The 20952-nt window shown below is 44.4% G+C and overlaps 1 protein-coding gene across 14 annotated transcripts in view; it reads right to left on the minus strand.

Annotated features, from left to right (window-relative positions):
- The window catches only part of STAU2 (staufen double-stranded RNA binding protein 2), a 306645-nt gene that overhangs the window by 12257 nt on the left and 273436 nt on the right, over positions 1-20952 (minus strand). The window contains exon 12 of one of the 14 annotated variants that reach the window (XM_019453284.2): positions 7907-7948. The exons of the other annotated variants lie outside the window; for them this stretch is intronic. Coding sequence (XP_019308829.1) covers positions 7922-7948 — 27 coding nt within the window. The 3' untranslated portion in view covers positions 7907-7921. Of the gene's footprint in view, positions 1-7906; positions 7949-20952 lie in introns of those variants that run through there. 14 annotated transcript variants of the gene reach the window in all.

Consider the following 20952-nt stretch of genomic DNA (forward strand, 5'->3'; position numbering starts at 1 on the left):
TTGTTCTAGCTGGCTTTTCCTTACTTCAGGGCATCTTCCAAAGCTTCTCTCCTATGAGGCTCTCTCTCCTTCTTTCACACACCCCTCCCATCCTCACCCTCATGCGGGCTCTGCAGCCAATATGCTTTAGGATAAATGGTCCCGGGAAAGTAGAGCTGGGTCATCTCTATCCATGTAAGAGAAGGTTCTGTCCACAATCTACCTCCAAGGAATACAGATGATAGTTACTGACTTTTTGAAATGTCAACCATTTGGGTTTGGCTTCTGTCATCTTTGATGTCTGTAACCAGTGCTTCCCCCTTCCCTGGGCTAATGTGAGGGCTACAAAGAAAGTGCCTGGGAAACCCTACCTGGGAGGACCCAACAATGGGGTGGCACATCCTGAAACAGGAACAGAGGTGAGCCTCTCCCACCCAAGGCGAGCCTGATTCTGCAGGGCAATGGTGCCTGAATTCTGCCTTGGCAGCCCTTCTCCCCACTGTCCTAAAGGTCTCTTTGGGATTTCTTGGTTCTTTGACATCCTACTACGAAGAGAAGGAGAAGCATTGTTACTGAATATGGACACACACTGCTCTGCCTATTCAGAAATTCCAGTTAGGTTTGAGCATATGATTGAAAAAAAATGTATAGTTATTTCATAGTTTTTATTGCATTTAATGGGTTCTTAGATTGCATGGCTGTAGGGGGTAGCTGGGAACAACAGGGAATGATGGTCAAACAATATAACCTATAAAGTTTTGTTTAGTTTTGAACTTTTGGTTGTACTGAAATAGAGTCCAAGTTCGCAGGCCTTGCTGATTCCCTCAATGAGTGAGGCATGCAGAAGCCTGATTTCTTTTCTTGGGGCATTTGGTGGCCATCCTAGTGGTCAAATTGCAGCAGAGAGGGGGCCAGAATAGATCTTTACCTCCATCCCAAATGGATCTCCTTAGCCTCTTACTGATATCTGATCATACATATATATATATACTTTTAAAAATAAAAGTATATATATTTACTTTTTAATATATATATTTTATATTTATATATATTTTTTTATATATTTTATTTATATAATATATAAATATTAATATATATATAATATAATATATAATATATATTTAAAATAAAAGTATATATATTTACTTTTTAAAATAAAAGTTCCAAACATCCAAAAAAGTACAAAGGATAGTGTATACTGAACCCCCCTGCCCCCCCCCCCCCCCCCCGCCCCACCACCTATCACTCAGATCAAGAATTATTAGTATTTTGGGGCACCAGCATGGCTCAGTCAGTTAAGTGTCTGACTTTGGCTCAGGTCATCATCTCACGGTTCACAAGTTCGAGGCCCACGTCAAGCTCTGTGCTGACAGCTCAGAGCTTGGAGGTTGCTTGCAATTGTGTCCCTCTCTCTACCCCTCCCCTTGTGTTCTGTCTCTCTCTTTCTCTCTCAAAAACAAACATTAAAAAAATTTAAAAAAAAAAGAATTATCAGTACTTTTCCAATCTTGTTTCATGTATCTTCATGTCTTCCTGTAGGATTCCAAATCAGGTATCAGATAAAGACACATGCCACGATCACACCTAACAAAACTAAGAACAAATCCTTTTTATCATCTAAATACCTGGGTCATGTTGTTAAACTTTTCCTGATGGCCTCAAAGATGTCTTTTAATGTTGGTTTTTGAATCTACATCCCAACAGTCCACACGTTGTATCTGACTGTTCTTTTAAGAGCTAGGAGTCCTGTGGAAGGCAGAATAATGGCAAAGATGTCCAGGATCCAATTCCCGACGGGACCTGCGGAGGGGGGATTCACGGCCAATCCAAACGCAAGTCTTTAACCTCAGGGGTCCTCTCCCAGCTCTGGTCAGAGACGGTCACATGACGGTGCCAGAAGCCTCAGAGGGATGTGCCTTACTAGCTTTGAATGCCAATGATGGGACCACGAAGCAAAGAATGTAGGAAGCTTACAGAAGCTGGAAAAGGCAAGGGCACGGATTCCCCCCAGAGTCTCCAGAAAGGAACACAGCACCACTGACACCTTGATTTGAGCCCGGTGAGATGGTGTCTGACTTCCGACTACAGCCTGTGAGATGATACGTAGGTGCTGTTTTAAGCCACCATTCCTTTAGCGGGGCACTGTGAGTCACACGGGGGTGTGAAGGTCTGATACCGTACTCTCCTGAGACCAGCTGGTGTTGGGCCTGAGAAGGAGAATGTCCGGGAAAGAGAAGGCTGGGGCTTGGGAAGAAGTGGGGCCAGCTGTGCCGGGTGTCTTGTTGATGCCGCTGGCCGTCTGCTGGCCACGTCAGGCAGGACTCAAGGAGCTCTCGCCCCACTCCAAGCAAGCGGCACACCAGTGTCAAGCCAGTCATCACCTAAACCCTGTGAGGACCGGCCCCCACCCTTAGGGACCCATGCATCACTCTCCTTTTCACCCCGAATGCTCTGTCCTAACCTCCTTTTTGTTCCTCAGCAGGGATAAGCTCTTTCCCACCTCGCGGATTCAGGCTGGCCGGTCCTTCTGGCCACCCCTTCTCATGACTGGCCGCTTGTCAGCCTTCAGGTCTCAGCTCCGGTTGAGTTGGGGCAGAGGGAGTGAACACCCCGTCTAGGGTGTCCCCCCCACCCCCAGCAAATCACATAACCTTGTTCATTTTCCTCATAACACTTGTCACAGTCTGTGATCTACTAGAGGAAGGGGCCTGGCCTATCTGATTCACAACTGGGTACCATCATTCACTCAACAAATATTTATGGAGAACCAGGCTCCACACAAGGTACCAGGAAAACCAAGAGCAACATGCACAGTCCCTGCCTTCTGCGCTGGGTCTTGCAGCAGGGAGAAAGGCATGAGGCCAACACCAATCTACCAAGATAATCGCTGTAAGAAAGAATGTACAGCTGAAGTCAAACTGAGAAAGGGCACTCAGGTTCTCCCCAGGGAACACCGGAAGTCACACAGAGGCAACACTTGGGGTGAGATGTAGGGTGAGGAGGACTTTTTCAGTGGGGCAAACTGTGAGAGGAGGGTGTTGTCAGCGGAGGCGGGGGGGGGGGGGGCTCCTCGTGCAAGGCAGTTCAGAATGGCTGGACTGGGAGGTGGGTGGGAATCGATGGGCACAGTGTCCTGGACAATTTGAAAGGTGTTGTGTAGAAGACGGAAGCACCTTGCTCTGGGGAAAGCTGGGTCAAGCCCAAAAGATGGAAGCCACGGGCAAAGGGATTTGGCCTCCAAACAGGAAGGGGACTGTGCCCCCTGGGAGTGCGGCTGGCTGCTGAGGTGGGGCCGGTGATGTGCACTGCGTGGTTCCACTGGCTGGGTCGTCTGTCAGGTGGGAGGCAATGCTGGCCGCGGGGGGCCGGAAAGGGCTGCTCACCTCTGGGGCTCTCTGATACTCACATCAGGCCTGCTTACACAGACAAGGCCACACAGGTAAAGGACACCAGCACACATACAGGAAGACAAGGGTTATCAGGGAGGTGATGGATGGAGCTGTGTAATGTATTGAGTATGGTTTGTAGGTGAAAGTTGAGTTCTCCGTGTGAAAGGTAAAACTTGGACCTGAGCTTCACCACTGGTTATGTGAGAAAGTATCTATTCTCAACGTCTCCATTTAGAAGACCGAATCATTAAAACCATCCTATCAAAGGCATCAAGCGACGGATGCATCTGAGGGAGGTGTCCTGGGGGTGTCTGCAGTAAACAGTACTGTGTGGAACATGTTTAGCAGTTGACCCTCCGGGGAAAAGATCCTAACTGGTATTCTCTCTGGCTCCCTGCTTACTGCTCACAGGCAAGGCAGCAAAGTGGCTAAAAATCCACAATTTGCAGCCCAGCAAAACTGGGCTCTATAACTGGCTCCACCTCAACTAGGCACATGACCTTGGGCAAATAAAAATCTCAACTATTAGATGATATGGCATCTTGTGCTGTTGACATTCACTTTCGTCTAAAGGCGTCACATTCCTAACTCAGTCTTCACAGTCACCACAACAGGTAGGTTTGCTCCTCATCCCCGGTTAACGGTGAGGATACGGAGACACAGAGGAAGTAATTTCTGTGAGGCCAACGTGACTTGCTTTTGGTAGATTTGGAATTTGGATCCAGATGGCCTGGCTCTGGAGCCGAATTCTTATAATTTTTTAAAAATTTTTGTTAATGTTTATTTTTCAGAGAGAGACAGAGCATAAGCAGGTAAGAAGCAGAGAGAGTGGGAGACACAGAATCCGAAGCAGGCACCAGGCTCTGAGCTGTCAGCACAGAGCCAGACGTGGGACTCAAACCCACAAACCACGAGATCATGACCTGAGCCAAAGTCGGACGCTTAACTGACTGAGACACCCAGGTGCCCCTAAGTCCATCCTTGGGACTCTTATCTTCTCTGTCATTATTCTCTCCCTAGACGATTTCATTGAGGCTTATGACAAATCCTTTATAAATATTCGTGGCCCCCAATACCTATCTTCAGCCTAGCCTTCTGCCCTAGGGTTCACACATACAATTGCCTGGTGGATTTCTCCCCTTAGGTGCGTGAAAGGCATTTAAATCAGCCCAGACTCAAACTTGTGATTACCATTCTCCAAACCATTCCTCTCCCAGAACACGGAACCCTCGTTCAAACAGCAGCTCTGACAAAAGACCCTGGGAATCAACCTTGCTCACCTCCCACACAAAACTCGATAACGAATTCCTCTTTAAAATGCATCTAGAATCCAACCGTGTCTCACCTCCTGCTCTCCTGCCATCCCAGCCCAGGTCACTGTCATCTCTCAGCAAGACTCATGCCATAGCTTCCTAACTGTATCTCCCTGACCTAAAGTCATTCTTTCAAATAAATCCAGAGTGGTAGGTGTGAAATGTAGATGAGAACAGGTCAAGATCCTGCTCAAGACCCTCCAGGAGCTCCTGGTCACTCTTAGAACAAAACCCCAACTTCTGACTTGAGCTAAAGCCCTAGCAGACACTAACCCAGCTATATCTTCCCTACCGAGCTCCCCCTTAGCCACGGAGCCCCAGCCACACCAGCCTCTCTCCTCTTTGTAGAACACCCTGAGTTCATTCCTGTCTCAAGGGTTTCCATAAGCTTTTCCCTCGACTTGGGGCTCTTCTCCCAGATCTTCACATGGCTCTCTTCCTCACTCCATCTGGTCCTCTACTCAGTCATCACCCGTTGTGATCTCTAGACCTAAAGGAGCTACACACACACACACGCCACCCCCCCCGCCCCGCCCAGCCTGGGATTCTCTCATCTCCTCACACTGCCTCATGTGTAGTGCTTATTGCTCCTGAAGTTTTATTATATATTTAACGAATTCCTTGCTTATTTTCTATGTTCCCCATTAGAACATAAGCCCCATGAGGGCAAAGATTTGTCTCTTTTGTTCATTGCTAAATACTCAGGATCTAGAAGGGTATATGGATAATAAATACTTATTAGTTTAATGACTTAAAAGAATGAATGATTAAAAACAATGGTCATGTTCAAGAATATCTAGTCACCTTATATATTTTTATTAATTCTTACTAATATATTTTAATTAATTCAGTTTTATTAATTCTCAGAAATTCCCTAAGGAAATTAAGGGGTAGATCATTTTCCCCATTTATTGAAACCTAGAAGCAACCATTAATTTGATGTTTAAAGACTGATTATTCAGGTGGAATATTATGTGCTAAATGTTAGTCTTTTAAGTGAAGAAAGTGAAGTATAATGATAAGTCTCCAATGTGAGTGCTCTCATATGTTGTAAACTTATTGGATGCCAATTACATTATCACAACTGTGGAATAAATTTTATTGGAATTAATTTTAATATTTTTTTTCTAGAAAGCCTTCATTTTTTTAAACTAAGAGAAAGGCAGAGTCACTATAAAGTTCAAGTACATTATATCTTCTTTTTCTGGTACCATGGAAAGAAAAGCACATCACCAACAATATCACACTTGGTTTGGTAATTTTTAAAGTCTATGGTTAAATAATCATCTCAAAGGAAGAACTAATATCTTGATTTCCTAAAAACATCTTAATTAAGACAATATAATCAAGTAAAGAGATTTACTTTATGTTTAAATAATCATGATCATGAATGGCCCTCTTCCCCTACCTTCACTCTCAAATGAAACGAAATTTAGTACATGTTTGGGGATATGGTTTAGGTCTGCCGAACACTTAAGTAAAAAATTCTCTTAAGTTGTTTCAAGAAACTGCTGATACTCTAACAGACTCCACACATTCTAATATATCCAAACGCAGTCTTTTTCTTTTCTAATTGCTTGGCTGCAGACGAAGATGTAAGGTTATAAGTATAAGAATTTATGTGATGATCAGTGATGGAATCCTAATCCATCTTAAGCTGTGAGCATGACAACTGGCAGTTCCCAACATGTATTAAGAGACAGAATTTTTTTTTCTTTTGCCTGAGGGTACATTCCCTTTCAAAAGCAAAATATTTTTGTTCATTTGCTTTCTAAAGATATCACATTAAACTCTACTCTTAATGGTTAATCTTTTAAGGAGGCAAGATAGATTGGAAAGAGAATCTGTGATAGATTTATAAATTGGGGGAAAGCGTAACACAAGGCATTCCAATATGCAATTTAAAATCAAAACCTTAACTTGGGCAAGGGACATTATATCAGCCAACAGCATTCTTTAGAAATGCCTGACATTCAGTTGGATAGAATTATATATTGAAATAGATTGTAGGCATATTGTGAATGTTTTTGTTCTAGCATCTGGTAGCATCAAAGCCCAGGAGGAAGAGTGGGTGACCATGCCAGAATTTAAAAGCTGCCTCTTGGATAAATATGTGGAAAGGATATAAATTAAGTTATCAAAAGGCTGGAAGAATTTGCTGAAAGGGGGGAGGGTGCTAAAAGCAATAAGCCATTTGGAATTTGATAGCGTGCAACTTTCATGCTTTGTATAGCTAGTTTTGTTAGCCAAGTAAGGATAAAATGGTATTTCTAAAGAGAAAAATTAATGAATGAGGACAAGCATAAAAAGCAACAATGCAATTCCTGATCTGTAAATGTAAGTAGTATCTGAGAGGCAATGTGGGATGAGCCCCAAGGGAAATCAGGCACCTCCTCTATGAAGCCTTTCTATGTTTGGAAGAGAGTAGTAACTTGTGATTTCTGTGCTCTGTGTATTAGTCAAGATAACTGCTGCCCAAACACCCCCAGAATCTCAATGCTCATGAAAAGACCAATTGAATGTTCCTGGGCTGTGGATCCTGGTCAAACAAGGTACCAGATCCCTTCCATTTTATGACTCTTTCCTCTTCGAGGCTAGCATTATGGTCCTCTCCACTCAGCAAGTGGAAGGGAAAATAAAACAGAAGATAGTATGTAGGAGAATTTTGTGAAAGAGGACAGAAAGCCCTCATACTCCATTGACCAGAACCCAGTGACATGACTATACCTAACTCCATGACCACACCCATCTCTAGGTTGGGTGCTAAGTCTGGCTGTGAGCTGAGGAGAAGAGGAAGCATGTGTGGTGAGTAATTAGGCTCTACCACAAGTATTGTCATGTCATTGCACTCATTTGCTGAGGCATCTACAGGTCTATCTTCTTAGGGTAAATTATAAGTCTCCAGAATAAAGTAGAATTGGGTCTTATTTGTTTTGGTAGCTGTAGCACCAAATCTGGCATGGAGTTAATGTTTAATTTATAGCAGGGCATGTGGGATGCCAGGCTCACAGAGTGAACCTGGAGACGTTAAGACTAGTTATCTACTAATATTGCCAAGAAATGCCTAGATTTTTATCCCTTCCTGAAGATGGCCTCCCTCTGTAGATATTTCTAGAGGACACAGGGACCACATGCCAACAATGGGCGTGGGGCACCTACTTTGTTAATTCTCATTGTGTCTTCATGCAAGAAGCCTTCACAGGAGAAAGTCCTCATACCCTTCACCTCTCACAAGGCACTTCAGTGGGAGAGAGAGAGGTTGGGTTCCTGAAAGACAAAGGATGGGGTGGAGGGTTTCCAGTGAACCCCAATCTCAAGAATAAAAAGGGAACCAAAATATTTCTCAAGGATAAACCAGGCCTCCTCATCAACTGAGAAAGAAGTCAGAAGTTATAGGTGAATAAGCAGGACTATAGAACATTATAAAAATCTAGAACCTTATTCTTTCTGTCTCCATTTGGTTCCATGCAAAGCTCTTGCTACTCTTGTAGCCCCTGGGTGACTGCTAAAGGACTAGTATCTAGAATATATAAAGAACTTTCAGACTCAACAGTAAAAAACAAACAATCCAATTAAAAGATGGGCAAACAACTTGAAGAGAAGGTTCACCAAGGAGGATTTACAGATGGCGATTAAACATGTGAAAAGATGCTCCGCATCACTAGCCATTAAGACCACAAGGTTATTACAAACTTATTAAAACTGCCAAAATAAACAGTAGTGAATACACTAAATGCTGGAGAGGATTCCGAGAAACTGGATCTCTCATACATTTTTGACGGGAACGTAAAATGTGTTGGCCACTCTGGAAAATAACCCAGTCATCACACTCTATATCACACACACTTTCATCTATCCCAGAGAAATGAAAATTTATGTCCACACCAAAACCTGTACACAAATGTTCATAGCAGTTTTATCTGTGATAGTCCAACAACTGGAAACAACCCAATATCCCACAATAGAGAAACTAAAAAGTAAACTGGTACATTCACACCATGGGATACTACTCAACATTACCTACTATACAATAAACAGGAACAACTACTGGTACACATAACTTGTATGGATCTTAAAGACATCAGGCTGAGTGAAGGTCACTTACTATATGACTCTATTTATATAACACCCTCGAAATGACAAAAGTATAGAGATGGAGAAGTCATTAGTGGTTGCCAAGGGTTAGTGATAGGGTGGAAGGAGGAGCACCAGGGAGATCTCTGTAGAAATGGAGGAGTTTTCCATCTTGATTGGGGTGGTGGTTACATGGGGTAAACTGGCATAGACCTACCATCCACATATGGTACTGCTGTCATCATCTTGGCTTGGATATTGTGTTATAGGTAAATAAAACGGAACCATTGGAGTACAAAGTACACACAACCATTCTGTACTACTCTTGCAACTTTCTGTGCATCTATAATTGTTTGAAAATAAAAATTAAAAACACAACAAAATTAGAAATGTACTTCTTGAAAATTAGTATTTTAATTTTTTTGAGGGGGGGAGAATAAGCAGGGGAGGGGAAGAGGGAGAGAAAGAATCTTAAGCAGGCTCCAGGCCCAGTGCAGAGCCTGATGAGGGGCTCAATCTCACGACCATGAGATCATGACCTGAGCTGAAATCAAGAGTCAGACACGTAACCAACTGAGCCACCCAGGTGCCCCAGTATTATTAATTTTAAAATGAATACTTCTAGGGAAACTGGATGGCTCAGTTGGTTAAGTGTCCAACTCCTGCTCAGGTCATGATCTCATAGTTCATGAATTTGAGCCCCACATGGGCTCACTGCTATCAGCGCAGAGCCTGCTTTGGATCTTCTGTCCCCCATTCTTTCTGCACCTTCCCTGCTTGCACTCTCTTTCTCAAAAATAAATAAAACATTAAAAAAGAGAGAGAGAGAGAGAGAACAGGAAGGCAGGCAGGTCACCAGGGCCTGGAAGCAGGGAGAATCTGTTTCAGGAGCTGTCTCTGGCAAGGGAGGTGGGCCTCCTCAAGAAACAGCTCTGCCACCCGCCTCTAATGTGGGGAAGCTGTACTTACTGGAAGTTAGCACCGTTTTCCTGTTTCCTTCTACTTCTGGGTGGCTAGATTATACTTCATCCCAGTGTAGAAATGAAGTGAGAGGGTATATCTCACCACCCTCTGCGGAACATGAACATAATTGGTCTCCCCTCTCAAGACATGCTGTTATAGGGGCGCCTGGGTGGCTCAGTCGGCTAAGTGTCCGACTTCAGCTCAGGTCACGATCTCGCAGTTTGTGGGTTCGAGCCCCGTGTCAGGCTCTGTGCTGACAGCTCAGAGCCTGGAGCCTGTTTCAGATTCTGTGTCTCCCTCTGTCTCTGACCCTCCCCCGTTCATGCTCTATCTCTCTCTGTCTCAAAAATAAATAAAAACGTTAAAAAAAATTAAAAAAAAAAAAAAAGACATGCTGTTATATTCCCACAGTCTTCAACACGGCACTTGGGGCATCTCGTGGTGGGATTTTCAGCCAAAACCTTCCAACTTCTTTTTGTCAAAATAAATATTAAAAATTCAATTCCCTCTTTAATTTTTTTATGTTTATTTTTGAGAGAGAGAGAGAGAGAAAGAGAGAGAGAGAGAGCACGCACATGAATGGGGGAGGGGCAGAGAGAGAGGGAGACACCGAATCAGAGCAGCCTCCAGGCTCTGAGTTGTCCACACAAAGCCCGAGACGGGGCTCAAACTCACGGACCAGGTGACATGACCTGAGCCGAAGTCAGACACTTAACCAACTGAGCCACCCAGGTGCCCCTCAATTCCCTCTTAAAAATCCTTGGGAATCTCAGATAACTTTCCAGTTAATACTGGGATTTAAAGGAATATATTTAAGGAATTCATTTATGGTGTTAAAATCTACCCTTCAACAAAAACAACACTCATGCAATACTATGATCATCATAAAAATCAGTAAAAACTTCATTCTTCCATTATTACTATAAGTAAATACCCAGTCTTATCATCCAGTCTCTCTAATATGAGCCTCTCCTGGCTCTTCATTCATCGTAGGTGGAACAGAGTTGTGCATGGCAATATGGCTCCCAGTGACTTCATGATAATGTGTCTCTCCAAGTTTTAGTTTCTGCTATTCCCCTTCTCCCCTTTATTTCAGGTTTTTGTACCTTCAACTTGCTTGTAGTTGCCCCATATACATAATGTTCTTTCTTACTCCTTTCTTACCCCTGTGCCTTTCTCCTGCTGATGTCTCTGCTTGGAACCAAATGGTTCCCACCTGTATTGATCTAGATGACTTTTCTTTCAGATCCAGCTTAGACAGCTTTCCTCCAGGAAACTGGCTACAGCCTTCTACTTGGACCAAAATGTCTGTTCTCTGCAGACACCTAGCACTTTCTACATAATACTAAAATGACCTATTGGTCTATCTACTCTGGTAGGTTATGAGATCTTCAAACCATAGACCATGTCTTCTTCCTCAAGTTTTCACATGCAGTACCTAGCAGAGCAGGAGCTCAACATGTCTGTGCAGCTTCACTGAATTATTGCCAAAATGCACATGAGTTTGACTTGAGTTTGAGTAACTAAGGATTCCTCCAGACATGCTCCTTCTCTCTCCTCTCAATCTGTTTTTGTGTGAACATGAGCAGGGGCTGACTTTTGGCTGTGGGCAGTAGATCCAGAAATCTGGATTCCTTGATCAGATCTAGCTCTGTCCCTCTTGTATTTTTTTGGTAAAATAAGTAGTGTTCAAGGTAAGTGGTTTGCTTAAAATAATACAGGAGCATCTTCTTGGCATTATTGAAGAGTAAGGATCAGGAAGCCTAGTAGTCTGATTCCTTCTCAAAAGCCCTTGAGGTCTAGGGCTCCATCATCCTGAATCACCCACTTCCTTGGGGGATATAGTCACCTGACCCAGGGGTGGTAGGTTCTGGCAATGGGACCTAAGTGCCAGAGCTGCCTTGATCTGAACCTGTTGGAGCACCGGAGGCTAGGTGGGGTTCCCTGTGTTTACAAGGATGGGCTACATAAACATTTTTGCATCTCTTTATTTTTAAAAAGTTCTGTGTTTGGCAGAATTTGGCCTAATTAATTGCTACGGGGTGGCACAGTTAAACAAGAGAGGGCAAGTATAGCTTCTTCCGTCCCTTATTGTCAGAAGGGAGCAATACTAACCAAACGATCGGCTGGCTGACAGCAGTCCCTCCAAGAACCGTTGCCTTCCTCTTTCTCCCAGCACAGACCCATTCCCAACCCCATTCCAGTCTGACTTTACACCGGACTAGCTCCAGTGCAAAGTGACCGGACGGTCCCGCAGAGGACCCTGGGCAAAACTCTGAAAACGGCCTGCTTCGAACCTCATCCTAGCTAGCTCCATCCTCCCTCCTAGCTCCAGCATCAGTAAGTTTTAAACTAGAGAGAGTAAAGGTTGGCAAAATCATCCCAGTTTACAGGCACTCATGGATCAAGAATCATTTTGGGAAAAATCATATATACATATATGATTTTTATATATATACATATATACACGTATATACATGTGTATATGTGTGTGTGTGTGTGTGTGTGTGTGTGTGTGTGTGTGTATTTAACCTTTTTAAAAAACCATTTGCTAAAAGAAGACCCGGGTCTTCTAAGGCTTGAGAAACACTGCCCTGGCCCTGCGCCCACAGTTCCCTCAGGAGCTTGCATCTCAGAGAGGTCATGAGACTCTTCTAAGGTCTGGAGCTGGTAAATGGCCTGCCCTGGCCCTGAACCCAGAATATCTGTAGTGTGAGGACACTCTGGCTGGAAGATGCTACATGTACTTGTTTAGCCGATACATCCGGCGTGCGGGAGTGCCGTGCCAGGCTGTGGTCAAAGGTGAAGCAAAGACAGCCCTCCCCTGAGGTGCCCGGTGGGTGGGGAGCACAGAAAACGCGCTGCAGGCCATCGGGGCGCTCCGGGAGGGACCCACAGCCCGGTGGGGGCGGGAAAGTCTTCCTGGGCGCCGTGCAGCCCGAGCGTTTGCAGAGGAAGAGCAGGCGCGGGAGAAAGGCATCCAGGACAGGGCCCAGCATGACAGAGGCACCGGGGCGAGAAGCAGCGTGCCTCGCGTGTGCGGCCAACTAGGCGGCAGCAGTGTTCCCGGAGGGGCCGGTGGGGGGCGTGGGGGAGCGGGGTCTGTCCTCCCAGGAAGCCTTAGTTAGGCTGGGCGGGCCCTGCGGGTTTGCTGAAACAAAACACTGCAGATCGGGTGGTTGGGTGGTTTATGCAACGGACATTGATCTTCCCACAGTTCAGGCGGCTGGAAGTCCGAGACCAAGGCGGCGGCAGGGCTGCTTTCTCCCGGGGCCTCGCTCCTTGGCTTGCTGCCAGCTGCTGCTTTCTCCGTGTCCTCACGTGGTCTTTTCTCTGAGTGCCTGCATCCCTGGTGTCCTCATTTCCTCTTCTAATAGGGACACCGGTCAGTTTGCCCACTTTAAGTTGCCTCTTTAAAGGCCAATTGTCTCTTTAAAGTCCCATTCTGGGGATAGGGCTTCAACGCTTGAATTTTAAGAGGGACACAACTGGGCCCATAAGGGCCTCTGTGTCATTGCAAACTTTAACCAGGGCAGTGACATGCTTAGATTTGTTTTCATATTTGTTTATTTTTTATTTTTTTTAATGTTTATTTATTTTTGAGAGGGAGAGACAGAGCACAATCGGGGGAGGGGCAGAGAGAGAGGGAGACACAGAATCCAAAGCAGGCTCCAGGCTCCTAGGTGTCAGCACAGAGCCTGACACGGGGTTTGAACTCACCAGCTACGAGATCATGACCTGAGCAGAAGTCAGCCGCTTAAGGGACTGAGCCACCCAGTGGCCCCTAGATTTGTGTTTTCAAAGGAGCCACCTGCTCGCAGCTGGATGGTGCAGAGGCAGGGAGACCAGCCGGGAGGCAATCAGAACGGCCTAAGCCTTTTCTCTTCCTAACTGACTTGATGCTTCTTCACATCTTACACCACTGACACCCCTTGCAGTTATGCTGCTTTCTCTGGGCAGAGGCCTTCTCTCTCATTGTGCCCAGGGGGGCTAACTGACTCCAGTGTGGACAGGCCTTTCTCCGGAGTCCCCCCACTGCCCACTGTGTAAAGAAGTGCCCTGCCAGGTCCCTGCTCTGACCTGATCTGCCAGCACCTTCCACAAACACTGAAGGAAGCAACACCTTCCCTCTGGGGCTGCAGGGAAGCCAAACACCTTCCAAGTCGCTCAGCTTAGGACAAGGGCCAAGGGGTAGGCTGAGGCTCCTGGAGGAAAGGGCCTGATTGAGAAACAGACCCACGGTCCATGGATGCTAGTTAGATGGTGTCCTCACCAAACCAGGGGTTTTAAGTTGGGGTCCACGGTACAGACAGAACATTACATTTTTTGATGTGTATTAACATCCAACTGAAACTTAGCACTTCCTTAGGCAAAATATTAAAAATATTGGAAGTACATTAGAAGTAGAGTTATTAGACCAATTGCTAGATCTCATTAGTCTATGTGCTAATAAACCCATTTATTACCACAGTACAAATTTATTCTTAGTTACTCTCAAACATTCTTCAATAGCATAGATATTCTCAAAATATTTTGATCATTGATGTCAATAGAATTTTTTGAAATCTTATGTATTTTTATTTGTTTAAAAATACTCTTTCTTTTGTTTCTTTCTTTATTTTTGAGAGAGTGCAAGCAGGGGAGGAGCAGAGAGAGGGGGACAGAGGATCCGAAGCAGGCTCTGTGCTGACAGCAGCGAGCCCGATGTGGGGCTTGAACTCAGGAGCTGCGAGACCATCACCTGAGCTGGAAGTGGGACATTCAACCAACTGAGCCACCCAGGTACCCTTAAAAATTTTCTTCTATGAAGAGGTCCATAGGTTTCACCAGAGTGACCAAAGGGTCCATGGCTCAAACGAGAGATGAGATGAAGGGGAGTCCAAGAGAGGAAACTAAATACCCATTTTACTCTCTGTTAAGAAAACATTTGGGCAGTTAAGACTTCAGGGAATTTAAGCTGCTCTTGAGCTAGAAAGTTTAGGGCCTCAAAATGTAACACAATCAAAGAGAGATATCTGTATTTCTCTGATGACAACTGTTCTTTGGCTTTTAATATCTTTTTGACCCAAGCCCAAGTCTGAAAACGTAGACCGTTTGTATTATGCTGATCATCACACAGACGGACCTCTGCCTTCAGTCTCGGACGTACTTATTTAAGACCTACCAGGGCACACTCACAGAAGAAGGTTATGGAGTCAGAGACTTTGCAAAAATCACACAAGTGTGTGTGCCATCTTTTCTCCAAGCTCGCCAGATGCTGCTATTGTTATGTATCAAGATACCACAGGGTGAGGTCGCCCCTGGGACTCTGTCACCACCCCTTGTGGGGATGGTGAGGCAAGAAGGTGATGGCATTTGCAGTTACCATCCACCCTCTCTCGCTACCCTAAAATGTTTGTGTATCACACATCCAAACGCCGGCACACGAGAATGTGGATGTGGAGACCAGGCATCGCAGGTGCCGTTCGCGAAAACACCAAAAGGCCCGGTTGTCCGTGTGTCGATCCCACACGCTGCTGGGCAAAGCTTGCAGTTGGCAGGTATCTTATCACATTTCTCTCCCAAAGTAACTGAATAAACGTGATCCTCGAACGGGACCATCTCATTCCCAGCGGCTCTTTCATTACTTCGTGCTTTCGCCTTTTGAGATGTTGTCTTTGCTCGTCCCACTTGAACCTACAGCCGTCAGCCCCTTTAATAGGGGTGTCTATAAAGAGCTGCCCTGAAATATGCTTTTCCAGTGCACTTAATGTCTTTCCAATTAAATCCAGATGTGAAAAGCCGAAGGAGCAGTTCTCAGGACTGAACGAGATGACATAAATCTTGCAGCTGACAGAGATCCCGCTGAGCTCGGTTGGGGAAACTCACAGAGAACTTGTTTGGGCCCAGAGAGGCGGCTGGGCATAAAGACAGATGTGTGCGCTCTGATTCCAGAAAATATGCTGAGAGACAAAACGCTCTTCCAACACAGTGCCTACAAATAGGGCCGGAGGCATGAAGCAGGTTGGTTTCGCTCCCCCTCCCACACTCACAGCTAGATCAAAGGAGGTGATTGAAAAGGCTTTGCTAGAAAACAGACCAACTCAGCGATGCTTCCTGGTCTCCTTAATTGCTCTTCTCAGGGAGAGGAAGGTGGGCACTCCTGACAGACCTTTGCTGGAAGAGAACAAGGGCTGTTTGTGCAGCTGAGGGTTTGGTTTTTATTTTTTTAATTATCAGGTTTTGTACACTTTCCAGAAAGTTCCTTTTAAAAATAGTATACTCTTCCTTCTCTTCTCCAGATGCTAGGAAGTGCAGGTTCAACCCAAACCGTGTCTATTTCAAAGGGACACAAAAACCCAGGGCTGGAGTTCAAGGAGTTTGGTGGCATGCTGCCCAAGGACTGAAGGGCTTGGGTTTTCTCTTACCCTCCCAGTAATTTTGTTTTTAAAGCTTGGAAAACAAATTCCACTGACGGATCAGCTTCTGCAGGATGCACTTGGAGAAGGGCAGGCAGGCAGTGGAAGCCAAGGAGCTGGGTGTGGGGAATGACCCCAGACTGGAGCCAACGTGGTCCCTCTGACAGACAGGTGCACAGTGGACAGATAGCTCCCTGATGCATCCAGAAGGCTCGCTTTCTAGAGTTTCAGGTTCACAGGCGAGCAGGGTGGTTTCATTCCCCCTCAAGAGTCTCCCCAGTTATCCACTGCTTGCTCTCTCACCCCTCTCCTACCCCATCAGGACAGCACCTCTGTGACAGAGGACAGAGAGGCTTGACACCTGCTGTGGGTGGCTCGCAGGGGCCTGGTCAGGGCCACTCTTGTGAGCCTCATCTGGGTCTGGCCAAACCAGCCCTGGGAGCAGCCTTGTCCCCTCTCAACTGAGACTTTTGGCTTTTTCTGGCTATGCATCCCACATCAAGCCCCGATTAGAGTGCATTTCATTGACAATTTTGTGACCCTGACCATTTCCCCCTGTAACCGTATCTTTAAAATGGCTCCTTGTCTTCAGGTGGGTGAGAGCAGGGCTGTGTTCTTCCCTCTGTTTCCTGCTGCTAAAATGTCTCTGCCTGAAACAATGGCACTAAAGTATCAGAAAGTGAGTTCTGGATCACAGAACTGCACACATAACCTTGACCACTTTTATTTTCCATCTTGAGATAAAAGCCAAAACATGTTTTTTAAATTTATGTTTTACATCTTTAGTTGGGTATTACTTTACGGAGTGGATTCTGAGTATTGTAAAGATGTCTTCAAAGATAGACAGCTTCAACTGGAAAGGAGTTAATGCAAATTACAGCATATCCCAGTGACATGCTAATTTATAGCACCGTAAAGGTACAGTTCAAAGCCCGAATGAGCCAGGAAGAAGTTGGTGGATTGATGGTTTGCAGTAAGAAAGGTTTAGAAACAATAAAATGTAACCAGGGTTTTAGTTTGGAAATGAACTAAAAGGTCCATTTGTTCCAAGTTACTGAGTTTTTAATTTAGATCTGCTGTTAAAACCTAATGCATTTTGTATTTGTGATTAGTAAATGACTGTAACTCAGTGTCTTTAAGATGAAATTGCAAAAGAGCAGGCATAATTTTCAAAGATAAGACTCACAGCTGCAGGTTTCTTAGCAAAAATGTAATCTCTATATCTCACCTTTAAAATGAGGAAAAAGCAGAAGTGTAAAAAAAAAATCCACCTGTGACTTTATATTTTTTGAGGTTAGAAATTATTGTAAAAGGGAAAACATATTTCCATGGAGATAAAATTCACCTGTGAGAGCATATAAAAAATACACTATATTCATAAGCTATTGTTGGCAATTATTTACTCCAAACATTTGAATTTCAGCCAGAACGTAAAAGCTATCATTTTATATTTTTTCATGAGTACATAAGCATGTATTTCCATTTCTTTGCTCAGTATTCTAGACCTAAAGTGCAAATATATTCAGAAAACATACTCTCTAGGCTCTGAGCGCTGTCTGGAAAACATTGAGAGGCACTTGGCTACCCAAACCAAGCTGATGAAAACTGGCACAGGGGTCTGTCATAGCCTGGGTGCTTTGAGGCCTGAGTAGATAAACCAGTTTGAAAATGGATAGCTCTTTTTAGAAATCAGAAGAACTTTTTTTTTTCTTTTAAGAGGCAATGACTTCTTAGGGTAGGTAGATTTTTTTCATTTTGTTTTTTAATTAAAAAAAATTTTTTTTAAGTTTATTTCTTTTGAGAGAGATAGAGAGAGAGCAAGTGGGGGAGGAGAAGAGAGAGGGAGAGAATCCCAAGCAGGCTCTGCTCTGTCAGAATAGAGCCTGACGCAGGGCTCAATCCCACAAACTGTGAGATCATGACCTGAGCCGAAATCAAGATTTGGGTGCTTAATTGACTGAACCTCCCAGGTGCCCCTTCATTTTATACCAATAAATATAAATTCTGGCTTGGTAAGACGAATAACATCATGTCTTTCTAAAAGACACAGCTACTGATTAGACATATGGTTGTTTTTGTGTTTGTTTGTTTGTTTGTTTGGTTTTGGCAGGTAATTGTCCTAGGTGTGGCTCACACCACAGCCAGGTTACTCTCTCCCCACTGGGTGTATGTCCTCTGAGCAGAAGACATGCCCTAGCATCCACTCTGTTCTGGAGGGCAGAGCTGTGTGCCTTCACTCAGGATACATGTCTGCATAGCCAGAAAACAAATGGGCACTTCCACTAAAATCTGTTTTCCTTTTACTTGAGACCATCTGATTCTAAGTACATCTGATTCTAAATAAATTTCTTAGAAAAAAAAAACCAGAATATTAGACTATTTAAAAATTAGTAATCCTTGGGGCGCCTGGGTGGCTCAGTCGCTTACGCATTTGACTTTGGCTTGGGTCATCATTTCACGATCCATGGGTTTGAGCCCTGTGTCAGGCACTGTGCTGACAGCTCAGAGCCTGGAGCCTGCTTCAGCTTCTGTGTCTCCCTCCTCTCTGCCCCTACCCAGCTTGTGCTCTGTCTCTCTCTGTCTCCCAAAAATAAATGCTAAATTTTTTTTAAAAATTAGTAATCCTTAATAAATAAATAAGTTATCCATAAAAGAGAGGTTATTAAATTTGTTTCTCCATAGAGCAAGCTATAAAATAGGAATTCTGCCCACCAGTCCAAATTAGCAGCTACAGATTGAGCACTTAAGGCTGCAGGTTAGTTTTAAAAATGCCACACATTCATAAAGTTGCATTTTACTACACATGCCAAAGCATTAAACAGTAACTGTGATATAACACCCATTGGACAAATGTAAAATTTGCAGAACCCTAAAGAATAATATTTCATCTTGGATTATCTGGTTGCCTATTTCATTTGCAGACATGACCTAGTTAAAAAAATGTTCAGTAGATATACCTTCAACTCACATATTAATTTATGCTGCTGCTTTTTTTAACCCCCTTTAATTGCCCCCATCCCTTCACTCCTCTCCCACTTTCCTCTGGCAACCACTAATCTGTTCTCTGTATCAATGGGTTAGTTCTTTTTTTTTTTTAAGATACCTCATATATGTGAGGTCATACAGTATTTGTCTTTATCTGTCTGATTTCTTTCACTTAGCATAATGCCTGCAAGTTCCATCCATGTTGTTCCAAATAGTAGAATTTCCTTTTTTTGTTGTTGAGAAAGAGAAAGCACACAAAGAGAATGATGGCAGAGACAGAGGGAGAGAGAATCTCAAGCAGACCCCATGTCCAGTGCAGAGCCCAACATGGGGCTCCATCTCACAACCATGAGACCATGACCTGAGCTGAAATCAAGAGTCAGGTGCTTAACTGACTGAGCCACCCAGGCTCCCCTCCTTCTTCTTTTTTTTTTTTTTTTATGGCTGATAATATTCTATTGTGTGTGTGTGTGTGTGTGTGTGTGTGTGTGTGTGTGTGTACTACATTTCCTTTATCTGTTCATCCACTGTTGGACACTTAGGTTGTTTCCATGTCTTGGCTACTGTAAATAATGCTGCAATGAACATGGGGGTACAGATATCTTTTCGAGCTAGTGATGGTGTTTCCTTTGGATAAATACCCAGAAGTAGAATTGCTGGACCATATGGGAGTTCTGTTTTTAATTTTTTGAGGAACCTCCACTCTCTTCTCCACAGTGGCTGCACCCATTTACATTCTCACCAACCGTGCACAAAGGACTCTCTTTTCTCCTTATGCTCCCTATGCTTTCCACTTACTCTTCATGATAGTATCATCATAAAATGGGTCTAAAAGACTTCTTTCTGTGATTTTTGTTTGTACCTGTATTGAGGCATATTTGTCTAAATGCTAACTCAGTGGCAGCAACCGAGAAAGAAAGTGAAGACTAGGGTCCACGGGAATGGGGTCCTGGGTCACTTTGTGCCAATACTATCTGCTGATCGTTTACCCAGCTGCTCTCTTCTTCAACATGACAGATGCAATAACAGTCCAGGAGGACGTCTGACATTTGAATGGCATTTAATATTTTATTATTTTTAAAGAGAGAAGACAAAGAATTTGAGACAAGGAAAGGACTAATGGGGAGATCTTTCAAAGGCAATTCAATATCATCTCAGCTTACTGAGCTGTAGGAGTTCTAGATGTACAGCCTACAGCTGTATATTAACACACAGACACCGCTTCAGAGACTACAGCAAAGCCAACAGTGAGACTGTGTCTCCCAGGGGACAATGACACTGCACGAGAGCTGCAAACTGCACAGGTCTGGGATTGTTAGCACTGATAGATGGGCGCTTTTGTCAGGGGACTGAGTCCTCCCCAGGCTAGAAGAGGAGTGGTTTTGGCAGTTCTTCCAAGCCAGCTCATGCTTAAACATAGGATTCAGGCTCCACTGGAGATGGAAATATTTAGCCAGGTCATCCTACTCCGTGTTTGCAGCACAACACTGGAATTCGCCCATGTGCGAGCACACCAAGCACATGCCTTGCTGCAGGCAGAAGGGCCATCTGGATCCCATCCCCTTGTACAGAGGTGCAGGTCATGAAGCCTACTGCCTGCTCTGCTGGGCTGGGTTTGGGACTCGCTGCTATCTAATGGTGGGGAATTTTCCTTATGTAAAGGTTCAGAAAGTAGAGGCAGAATTGATTTGGAGAACCTCACAGCTTTGGTCTCTGATCAAACCACCACTCTCTCAGGGGCCGTGTGCCTAGGGTAGAGGGCCTAGGAGTCAGGACCACAGGTCAGAAGTCAAAGATCAATATGCCCACAAGCCTTGCTCCAGCCACCGTAGACACTGAAGTCTCTTACCA

Source organism: Panthera pardus, unplaced genomic scaffold (assembly GCF_024362965.1).
Source record: "Panthera pardus isolate Hobbes unplaced genomic scaffold, ASM2436296v1 HiC_scaffold_7, whole genome shotgun sequence".
In the NCBI taxonomy this organism is placed as follows: Eukaryota; Metazoa; Chordata; class Mammalia; order Carnivora; family Felidae; genus Panthera; species Panthera pardus.